The sequence below is a fragment of the Elephantulus edwardii genome, unplaced genomic scaffold, assembly GCF_000299155.1.
Source record: "Elephantulus edwardii isolate Elephantulus edwardi_28Jun2011 unplaced genomic scaffold, EleEdw1.0 scaffold00116, whole genome shotgun sequence".
Taxonomy (NCBI): domain Eukaryota; kingdom Metazoa; phylum Chordata; class Mammalia; order Macroscelidea; family Macroscelididae; genus Elephantulus; species Elephantulus edwardii.
This window is the reverse complement of record NW_006399866.1, coordinates 5673680-5685286: the sequence shown is the minus strand read 5'-3', so window position 1 is coordinate 5685286 and position 11607 is coordinate 5673680. Positions and strand designations below refer to the sequence as shown.

Below are 11607 nucleotides of genomic sequence, written 5' to 3'. Positions count from 1 at the left end.
CCTCCCAGGTGCCTGTCGGGGCCTGGGTTTCAGCTGTCCACACCACAGCAGTGGGCAACGAGCTTAAAGCCCCTGATGGCTCTGGGCGCTGACTCTCACCAGTGGCTATGGATGAAGTCACAGGTGATTTTCAGCCAGCGCCGAGCTTGGTCAATTTCTGACTGCAAAAGTTGGTAGAAGCCCTCAATTTCCAGAAGTAGTTAATTGCATTGGAGGAGACTGCCCATCCTTCTCGCAAGGAGCAGCTCATGGATTTAAACTGCATGCCTTTGGGATTCCAGTGCAGCGTCTCACCACTAGGCCACCCAGTGCACACTCAGTAGAATTAGTGGCTTCCAAACACTTTGGCTCTAATGACCTCCTGTTGACACTTTGGCTGGAGCTAAGGGAGTATAATAATAGTCATGACCATAAAATAAGTATAGGTATTTTCTACATACATTACTTTACTGATTACTCCCAACAACCTGCAAGATGAAGTTAATTGTTCCCAGTTTTCAGATTTTGAAACTGAGGTTCAGGGAAACAGTCAGTTTCTCTCTCCAACGAATCTAAATCCCTACTTGTCTAACTCCTTTCACTGAGTAAATGAAACATTTTTTTCCAGTAAATTCTGTTTCTGTCGAATGAGAGTCGAGAGAAGAGAGTGTGTACAGGCACCATGGTAAGGGCACCACTCCTAGAGTATTTTTAAGTCTAAATGCTATCACTTAATAGCTTGATGTCCTTAAGTAATTCATGGCCTGGGAGGATGGAGCCAAGTTCCACATCTGCTCATGGCACTCTCTCTGGAGCTCTGGATTAGACATTGGGGCTGCCTAGTTAATAGGTACTATGTGCAGTAGGCCACAGGGCCATTTGGACAGTTATCAGCTCTGGAAGTTACTTTGATGGGAGAAGCTGGTTTCTAATGAGAATGAGGCCATAGTACATATAAACCTGTAATAGCCATGATAGGCACTCACCGGAAGCCTAGGGCCTACCAACATTAAACAGCCCTAAAACAGCCCCCACAAGGCTACCTGCCATCATTGTTCCTATCATTGCTCTTTGTCTCTGCTTCGTTCACAGGCCCCTCTGCTGGCTCCAGTTCTGTGAGGTTCAGCCGGAGGCCTACCTGTCCTGATGCATCTGTTGCTGGCAGCCTCCCCACGCCCCCAGTCCCAAGACACAGGAAGAGCCACAGCCTAGGCAACAAGTAGGTGACTAAGCAGGTCTTCTTGAAGACCTTTTGATCAGATTGAGCTGAGAGATATGGCGTAATGGAATGCTGGGAAATACTTTCCACTAGGTCCCTTTTCTCATACCAGGTTGGGGATTGTTGATGTGGGCACTGGAATCCTTGACTTGTACTCACTATCAGGGTTGGCACAGGCTCAAAGGAGAGCTAAAGGCAGCAGTAGCCATCATACTGCATACTATTAATATATATCAGTAGGCAACAGAGGAAGAATGACCAGGACAGGCAACAACTGTGTGGTTCTAGAAAGTTTGCCAACATTTAGTGTCTTGCTTACAGAGAACCTCAGAGTCCAGTGGACCTGAAGTGACCAGTGATCAGGGAAGCATTAGGTGTCTCGTGTCTTAAGGGCCCAATGTCTCTTTGCTTGCCAGTTACTGCAGAAGGCCTGCAGAACAGTGAACCTGCTGGCCCACCTCTCTGTGGGGTTGGCAGCTGGTGGACATGTGTGGGTCCTTGGCTCCACTGGCACAGGCTTCTGAACAGATCTAGTTCTCTCTCCCTCCCTTCTCCCTTCCTTCCTTCTTTCTACCCTGACACAAGACTTGGCCCAGAGCAGCTGGCCCTGGGGGTATTCACAGGCCAGAGGAGAGCGGTAGTTGCTCTAGCAGTATTAAGCACTTCCTCTGTGCTAGGTGCTTTATTACTGACCTGTCAAGCAATAGGTCCTTGAGTCCCTGGGTATGTCTCTCAGGTGGTAGCTGTTGTTGTTAGGTGCTGTTGAGTCAAGCACAATTCATAGCGACCCTATCAACAAAAGATCTAGACTATCCTGCGCCATCCTCACACTTCCTGACACACAACAGCCCATTGCAGCAGTCACCATGCCAATCTACCTGGTGGATCTCCTTTCCTTTGTCAACCTTCCACCCCTCCCAGCATCATATCCTGTCAAGTGATAGCTCCTTGAGTCCCTGGGTAGGCCTCTCAGGTAGGTGTTACTATTATATACATCCTAAGGATGAATCTAAGAGGGTCAGCAAGGTGAAATTCCTTACGATGGTGAGTAAGCGCTGGAGCAAGGATTTGGACCAGGTGTGTTTGACTCCAGAACCAGGCCACCTGGCCCCAGGGTTGTGCTGTCCTTCACGCCCACAGCAGGCTCCATCGACCACAAGTTCAATCCCACTATAACTGTGCTAGGAGATTGTAGGGCAAGTACCATTATCCCTATCCGAGAGGTGGAGAAACTGAGGCTCAGGAAGAGAATGTGACTTGCCCAAGGTCTCACTGTAGTAGCCGAATCAGAACTGCACTGTGGTTCTGGGTGGAGGCCTTTTTCCTGCAGCTCCTCCTCTGCTCAGCATCCCAGGGCAGGCGGAATCACTGTTACTCCCTAGATAAGGAGCTTTGCCTTCTCTCTTCCTTTCCGTTTTCCAGTATGATGTGTCAGTTGAGTGTAGTAGAGAGTAAAAGTGCGACATTCCCATCGGAGAAAGCGAGGCACCTACTGGACGACAGCGTCCTAGAGTCCCGCAGCCCCCGCAGGGGCCTTGCTCACACCTCCTCTGCCGTCACCAATGGACTCTCCCTAGGTAAGCGTCTCTGGCCTGCACATGACAAGCAGGAGGGCCCACGAGCCCTGCGTGTGCTCCGTGTCTGTCTCTGTGTCACTGTGCAATGCCGAGTGGCACTGTCCTCCCCGTGGGACACTCAATGCTTCTCATTCCCTACAGAAAAGATTTTCTCAGAATAAGTCCAGAGTCAGAGCAGCCGCTCCTGGTCAGCTTTGGGGCTTCTAGAGAGTCTGGGTTTTGCCCGTTTGTAACCCCTAAGTATAGAGGCTGCTAGAAGGAGCAATGAGAGACATGACAGATACCAGCTGTCAGGAATTGACCACTCCTAAAGCCTGGGTGCTACTGGGAGGTGAGGGCCACTGCTGACCTTGGGGGTCCATGAGCCTCACGGTCCTGCAGGCAAATCAGGTGAAGCTGCCCCAGGACAGCATTTGAGTGGGCTAAGATGCCACCAGGATGTGTTTCTGTGTTTGCTGTTACACTGAGAAACTAGAATTAGGGAAAATAAAAAAATTAGTCTTCTGCGTGAGTGTGCATTTCTGAGCTTCAGCCAGAAAAGGTGTTCGTGTCAGTGGAATAGACAGAAGCTGTGCAGTTTGGCGAGGCTAGGAGGGGATGATGGGAGGTGAAGGCTGGCGTTGACTTCTGGCCACAGGCAGACTCCACAGCACCCAGGTGAGCTCAGGGCAAGTGGACTCGCCCCATTGTTCTGTGCTGACACAAGTACATCCTCTAATTGCGTTCCCTTTCTGCGTGGTTGTGCTTCTGCAGTCTGTGTCTATGTGTCTGTATGTCTTGCTTAACAGTGCCTCCTGGGGCTGACAGTGGGTAGACATTTGTCAAGCTGGGAATTTGATCTGGTGAGGACTGTAGGGAGGGGACGTCTAAGCACAGAGCAGTGGCCAGCTCATGTGCCATGACCCTGTCGAGTTAAACCACCTGGGCAATGTCACTCAAGGGCCAGCTGCCTCCCAGCCTGAAAGTCTGTAGCAAGCACGTTTTTGTCCCTGTACAAGGTTATCTTGTTTGAACCAAGTCAAGAACGTGCTTCAGTTTAAGACACATCCCGAGGTTCATAGGTGTGACCTGGCCAAAGAGATCTGGGGCTGGGAAAGGCTGGGTTAATCAAAGATAAGCAGGCTTCTTAGAGAGCTTAATACACTGATGTGCCATGTGGCTCCTCCCAGAAAGCATTAAAGTCTGCTGTGTTCCCACACTATTCGCTGGTGTTCCCTTTTCCTGGGAGTGCCCTGTGGGACCGGGGTTCTGTCAAGTCCACTCTGGAAGATGCTGGCTGAATGCTGGGAAGCAGAGCAGCGTCTTATATCCAGGAAACTTTCTGAGCTGTGCCCGAGTCCAGGCTTTGCTATTCCTAAGATAGAAAACTGAGGATACTGTCCAGTAAGCCAAGCAGCAGATCACAAGATGGTTTGGTTCTCAACTCCTCAAGTCAGGAAACAATACTCTGTCGGGAGTTGAAGGCACTGCAGTAAGTTGCTGTGAGCCTATGTGCCCTTTTTGGAATGGGGGAGTTCTATCCCCCCTCCCCATCCTGTGATGAAAGCCATTGCTCCAACTGATTCCAAGGGGCATGAGGCCTTTACTTTTTCCCTTTCCACCACTCAGCTGAGGTGCAAGCAGATGATAGCCCAGGCAAAGAGCACTGGATCAAGGATCCCCAGGGTCCGAGTAAGACTAAAGCGGCTTCACTAGTTGCCTGCTTGAAGTGACAGGAGAAAATCCCTGTGCTGCCCTTGGCCTTGGAGTGCCGTGAGGTGCCTCATGTCTCAGTCAGCTGCCATTGGACAAGCCTGAGGGAGGAGCAGAGCACTGGAGCTGAGCCCCTCTCTCTTGTCTACACTGGATCTGAATCTTGTTGAGATTACTATCTGAAATGAGGCAACCACACTGTGACCAGTATCTAGTCAAGCCTCTGGCCTGGAGGAGAGATATGCTCATTTTTGCCTCGGTCTTTACCAGCAGGCCCTGTTCCACCGCGGGCTTCTCTTAGGCCACAGGGAGGCAGTGATGTGCCCTGGCCAGGGCAAGATAGAGGACCCAGACTACACTAGGCCAGTGGCCAGGCAGCTAATGCCTCTCAGGGATAATGGGAAGAGAGTAGAGGACTGTGGGAGCAGTTCTGTGAGATGGGGTGGTGCTGTTAACCTTCCAAGAGTAGAGAATCAGAAACAGCAGCAGCGAAATTGGTCATGTTAATACCCACAGAGACAGGAAGTGATTCCCCCAGCACTTCTGTGCGTGCAGGGGCCTAGGCCTGGGTCTGGGGACCTGGGCACATGGGCCCCTGCAGGGTCAGCCCCTCTTCTGAGAGGCCACCATGTTCATTGATCTGTGTTCCTTTTCCAGGCAGTAGTGAGAGCTCAGAGTTTAGTGAAGAAGTGTCTTCAGGGCTGGAAAGGTGAGTGTGGCCTCAGCTCAGCCTCCCTCCCAGGGGAAGTTCTCAGGCCCAAGGGAGCTGAAAGCAGCCTCCAGCCAGAGCCAGACCCCACCCCCATCCCCCACCCTGCCTCCCTGCCTCCCTGTCCCAGCCACACAGATGAGGGCTGCTCTGGGGCCTCTCATCTCAGCAGGCATGAGGCCAAGGAGGGGAAAGAGAGAAGAGAAGGAAGCACAAGATGGGCCCCATGCTCTTAGCCACCCACTCCTCATCTCAGCCCAGAGCCAGCCCTGGAGCCTGAAGCCAGTGACCTCTTCCTTGGGCCAAGCAGCAGGAGAAGACTTTGGAAGCGATTTGGTCTCAAATATGGATTCTTAAGACCAGAAGCCTGAACCGCAACCTAGTCTTGAGATGGGCATGTGGCTCCACCTGGTGGGGTTTGAAAGTGTTGTATGCACATGACCCCAGGCCTGTGCTATGGCCCAACGTGCATTGAGTGCTCACTCTACCATCACAGGTGGCAGAGCATCAGTCATGTGCCCTTGTGGCTCTGTTGCCCAGGGTCTGGCTCCCTGTGGAGCCTGCCTGCCCCAGGCTCAGGAGTTCACCCATTGCCCAGGCAGCTACTGGTTATTTTTGTCTATGTGAGGCACCAACCAGATGTTCTCTGGAAAGCTAGGAGACACCATGAACAGGATACTCCCACAGCTGTGGCAATGCCAAGGTGAAGGTGAAGTTTGGGGACTGGTGGTCTTAGGGGAGAGAGGGAGAAATGCAGTCACGTGGAGTGTCAGTGGGAGGCAGGCTTGCACTGTCTGGAGAGCGGCCCCGTCACTAGTACCCAGGCCCACTGCACACCAGCAAGCACATGTGTACGTGCTCTCACAGCACACTCCCATACTCTTACACACTCCTACAGGCATTTGCACATTCCCAGCAGACATGTGAGTGCATATATTCTCTCATACTTGCACACTCACACATGTGTGTCCACTCTTCCACATGTTCTCCCTTGTGAATATACTCTTAGACATGCACATTGCACATTTGTACACATAAGTTTGTACACATTTATATACATGCTCTCAAGCACGTAACATATATGTGGGTATACTCACACATACACACTCACATACACACTGATGCTTAAGCCTTGGGTCCTGTCAGCCCCCACAATCATAAAATAAATGACCAGAGGATATTTCCGTTCTTCCTAGCACATCCTCACAGGGCAACAGGACCTATTATGATAATAACTATTCATTATCAGTAGTTGTTAAGCATTGGCTATGTGCCAGACCCTGTCTTAAGTGCTTTGTTTAAACCAAGTCTACACAGTAGCCACTCATCTTCCCTTGCTAGATATGCAGGAAAAGCCAGGCTCAGAGGGGTGTTGTGACTTGTCCTGCTTCATACTTACCTAGTAAGTGGCAGAGCTGACCTGGATCTGTCTTCTTGGCAGCCAAACCTACCTCTTCATCACTGTTCTCCACAGCTTCTTACACAGAGCAGGTTCTCGAGGCTACAAGACCGGTCCAGGTCAGACCCGCCACTGTTTCAAGGGAAGCTGGTCAGGTAGTCTGTCTCTGGATCCTAAGGTGGAGCGATTGGAAGGGTGCTGTGAGCCCTCAGAGGCTCTTTCCATAAGGCATCAGTTCAGGACTCCTGGAGGGACAATAGCTCTGTCCCCATTTTTAGAACTCAGACATATAGGCCCAGCTTCTCTCACTCTAGGAGTATTCCAGCTGTAGGGATGAGGACCAGACACCCATCCCCAGCAGATTCTAGAACCACTGACTAGAACATTGCCATTTCTCAGCATTCAAGGGGGTCCCTGGGAAAAGAGAGCTTACAGACAGGATCCTGAATATCAGCTAGAACTGGTTCTGTTTGTTCATCCATATGTTTGTTCATTTGTTCATTCATTCATTCATTCATTCAGTAGCTGTTTATTAAGCAACTGGTCCCTGCCAGACATCATGCTAGTTACTGGGAATTTAACAGATACAGTTCCTGGTACAGACCCAAGGCTGGATGGAAATAGAGGTACAGGGAGAGTGGTGAGAGAAAATTCTTTGCTCCATGAAGATAATGCTATACTTAAGTCATTCTTGAACACTGTGAGCTATAACATTTCTCTTTTTCTCTGTTTTATTTAGAACATAGCATTTACATCCATCTATACAAGGCGCCTTTTGGGTAGAACCTCCTCCAGTCCTTGGTCTCATGGTAGCCGTATGCCCCGCCCCGCCCCCCAACAGCCTTTGGGGCAGCCCTGCAGGGATAAATGGCCTATTTTTCATTATCTTAAGGCCTAGTTCCTGACCCAAACCTCCCCCACCTTGCTGAGGGGAGCAAGAGGCTTTGGAAAATGTCATTTAGTCTACCATCCCTTCTCCTTCCCAGATTCAAGGTAGTCCTGACATTTCAAATGCCCACTGTCTTTTTGACCTCCAATTCTGTGATCCCTTGATGAGTCTCCATTTTTATCCTCAGCTAGCCCCTTTTCATGTTCACCAGAAAAATCCTCTGACTCCCTCAGAAGCATGTGAGCATTCCATACTTTGCTGGATGCTGCATAGGAGTTTTGGAGGAGAGGATTTACCTCTCACATTTGGTGGTGAAAGCCCTTGAAAAATCTTTGTTAGAAATTGTTTATACTCATGGTTTGGTGACCTTCGTATTGCCACCTGGGACTCCTTTTGTTTCTCCCCCCCACCCCCCAGTGTTTGGCTTTCCTGAGTTCTCCCTCTGCATCCTCACTTTCCTTCAATTCAGATTGCTCCCACTGATAAAGGGGAATAGATTGTCAGTTCTCTGGAAGACTGTCACCCTGCATTACTTCATGGAGAAAAAGAACCTCCAAAATACTAATAGGCAAAGTAGGTTCTCCTTAAACTTGAAGTTCTCACCAGCTGTGCCTAGCAGATTCTTTCCCAGGCATTTTTCTCTGCATCATTTTACCTATGTGAGTTAACTGAGGCCTTGAACCCAGGGCTAAGGGTGCAGGAAATGCCTGATCCTCACCAAGAAGGATTAGAATTGAGAGAAGAGACCATTTGTTGGCTTTTCCATTCCACCAGAGGCCCAGCAGAGGTAGAGACCAGTACTCTGTTTCAAGTGAATCACCTACAGGCTCTCCAGCCCTGGTGACAAGCTTGGCCCAAACTAGGAAGAACAAAACCAGAAAGCAAGATGAAGGACAGGAAGTCCCACAGTCAGTGTCCTCCCATCCTGCCACCCAAACCACCATTGGTTTGAGGGCACAGTTTAAATCACTAGATTTATCACCAGAGTGTCCATTTTCCAGGCTAGAATCCTTTGGCCTTAGCTTGTAAATTTACTTGCAGGGACAGACATCTCATCCCAGTGGCCAGTCCTGGGGTGGCAGTGAAGGATCAGACCATGCTCAGTTCTTCCAGGAGTAGCCAGTCTTAAAAGAATACCCACACTGGACCTCCCTGAGCCCAGCAGACACACTGCATTGTTCTCTCTGGGGGCAATCAGGCAAAGAGGCTGATCGTCTAGAACTGAGAAGTAAAAGTGTCAGAAAAAAAGGGAACCTTCCTCTTCTGTTTTTCTGGTTCTTTTTTAGTTGTCCTAGTGTTGACACGGGACCTGCCGAGCTGGAAAGGGGCAGATGCAGACTGTAGCTGGGGCCACACAGCTAAACCTCAAAAGGTGCTGGTCATTTCTCATCCCCCTGAGCTACCTTAAAGGCTCTCTTCTGTTGCCATGTGCCAAGGCCTCTGGCCCCAGAATGCAGGCAGGGTGGTGGTTCTGAGCCGGGCCTTCAAGAAACAGCCAGCCAGGGAAACAGAAGGGGAAGTGGAGCGAGGATGGGCTTGCTACCTGCAGTTGTTGTCTTTCTATCCTGGGAGCCTGGAGAGGTAGAACCAGAGCCCTGCAGCCCACTCTGCTTTCCCAGGGAAGAGAAGGAAGTGGCCCGAGGCAGCATTTGAAATAGTTACTTAATTAACTGACTAAAATGGACCTCAAGCAAACCTCTACCCCTCAGAGAACTCAGCAAGAGGTGGTAGGTGGGTGTTCTTTTATGCTGGTTTAGAATGCTGCTTTAGAGAAACACTGGCACCAAGATGACAAGAAGAATATCTACCTACAAATTTACAAGTTTAGGGGTTTTTTTAAAAAAAAATAAAGGGAAACAAAATGAATTATAGAGATGAACATATATCTATGTAAGAAAATATTTATTTTTATTTATCTCTGGGTTGTAGGATTATTATTGAAGTGGGAGTTTTTCTTGTATTTGTCAAATTTTTTACAATGGCAAAATATCAGGAAAAAATCTAATGTTTCACTTTTGTAAGGAAAGTAGAAGAGTTTTAAGAGGTGAAATAGGAGCATGTATGCCAGTGCTTGTTACAGAGCACTTGGCCAGCCATCTCCTCTGGCTCACGTTGCTCCTATGAGAGCTGGTCCCCTGATAGTGTGAGGACAAGGACTGGGCGGCTGAGGGGTCCTGAAAAGATCCAGCGACCTGAAGAAATAATCTCTGCTGAGAGAAGGGGGAAAGGATCAAGAAGAAGAAGTTCAGGAGTCTCTGCGCAGGTTCAGAAGGTCATATTGTGACCCCAGGAATGACTTCTATAAGAGGTTATGATTAAGCAGAAGCTCAAGGCTCTGTGGTGACCAGGACCACAGTGGGCCTCCAAGAGGCATTGTGGGGTCTCAGGAGGCTGTGAGACCTGAGTTATGTTACTAGGATGAGAGAGGTGATCTGGGAGGACTTGGTGTCTCTGAGAATATACAGTAGGGGAGATGAGCTTTGTAATATATCCCATGACTGAAGTTCTTCATGATCCTTGGTGGTGAAAGCTCTCAGGCTGGTGTCTGGACACTGTCAGAAGTGCTAGGAGGTGGCCTAACCTCAGGTCCACTCACTCTCTCAGTGACTTTGAACACAGCTTTGAACTTGTCTGCACCTCAACTTCCTCAGCTCCACAAGGGGAGTGTTTTTGTTTGTCAGGTGCCGTTGAGTCGGCTCGAACTCACAGCAGCCCTGTGTACAGTGGGAGGAAGGCCGGCCTTCCCTGGCCTGTGCTGCCCTCACAGTCTTTGCTGTGCTTGGCCAGTTGCGGTCACTGAGTGGATTCATTTCATTGAGGGTCTTCCTCTCCTTCCCTGACTCTCTTGTTTTCCAGGCATGGTCTCTTTTTCCCAAGAATGAGGTCTTTGTCCAATGACTTCCTCAGAACATGCCCAAAGTAAGTGAGATAGTTGATAGCAGTGAATACTTAACCCATAGGAACTATGGGGATAACTAATTTTAGGATTTTTATTCATTTCACTCAGTGGGAATCTTTTGCCATTAAGAAAGTAATCCAGGAATCTAGGCTGCGGGAATGAAGAAAAAAATTTCCCCAAATAGCAGTTCAGTTTGATAGATAGGATGATTGACGTAGAAGCAATTCAAATTTCTGTCATCCCCTGTTGGCCTCCTGCACAACCTTGAACTGTGGTGAGGGCCTTTTCAGAGGTTTCTACAGACAATTTCTGCCTCCAGAGATAAATATATACCTGAGAGTTTGGGTGATGCGCTTTCTGCCTTGTGTGAGGTTTGTTACTGTTTTTAGCTGTGACAGAATCAGCCCTTAAATCAAGCAGATCTGTGCACAATATCGTCCAACCCTGCACTGTTGTCTTGATGAGGCAAAGGTATGATGGTTTGATTCCTAAGGTTTTCCTGGTTGATTTCTCAGAAGTAGATCACCAATCCTTTCTTCATAGACTTCCTTAGTTTGGTAGCTCATTGAAACCTGTTCAGCATCATAGCAACACACAAGTCACTACAAGCAGACAAGCTGATAGAATGTTGTTTTTGTTATGTGCTGTTGAGTCACCTGCGACTCATAGTGATCCTGTGTAAAATAGCCCTAAACCCTGTTCTATCCTGTGACAATCTCAGTGTCTCCAACACACCTACTCCCTTTACCCCAGTCACTGAATCACTACATCTCATCAAGGGTCTTCCTCTCTTGTGCTGTCCCTCCACCCTCCCAAGCATGATGCATCTCTCCAAAGACTGTCTCCTCCTTGCAACATGTCCAAAGTATGTCAGATGAAGTTTCAAAATCCTTGCCTCCAAGGAGCAGCCTGGTTTCACCCTCTCAAGGATGAACCTGTTTGTTCTCTTAGCAGTCCATGGTGTATTCAATACTCTTCTCCAGCACCACAGCTCAAAGGCATCAATTCTCCTTCTATCATCCCTAGTCATTGTCCAGCTCTCTGATGATAGCAAGTACTTGCAAAGACTGTATCAGGTGTACCTTAGTCTCCACACTGACATCATTCCTCTTCAGTAATTTGGCAAGATCTCTGACTGCAAACTCTCCCATTGCAATTTGTCTTTTCATTTCCTGCCTGCCAGTGCCAAGAGTGTTGATTGCAGAGCCAAGCAAACTAAAACTGTTATCAATTTCAGTCTCTTC

At 48.9% G+C, this 11607-nt stretch overlaps 1 protein-coding gene across 1 annotated transcript in view; it reads left to right on the top strand.

The window, feature by feature from the left end:
• Positions 1-11607, top strand: part of RALGPS1 (Ral GEF with PH domain and SH3 binding motif 1) — a 460947-nt gene that overhangs the window by 428787 nt on the left and 20553 nt on the right. The window contains exons 11-13 of the mRNA XM_006892619.1: positions 1072-1198; positions 2621-2775; positions 5125-5176. Of these exons, the coding sequence (XP_006892681.1) occupies positions 1072-1198; positions 2621-2775; positions 5125-5176 (334 nt within the window). The remainder of the gene's footprint in view (positions 1-1071; positions 1199-2620; positions 2776-5124; positions 5177-11607) is intronic.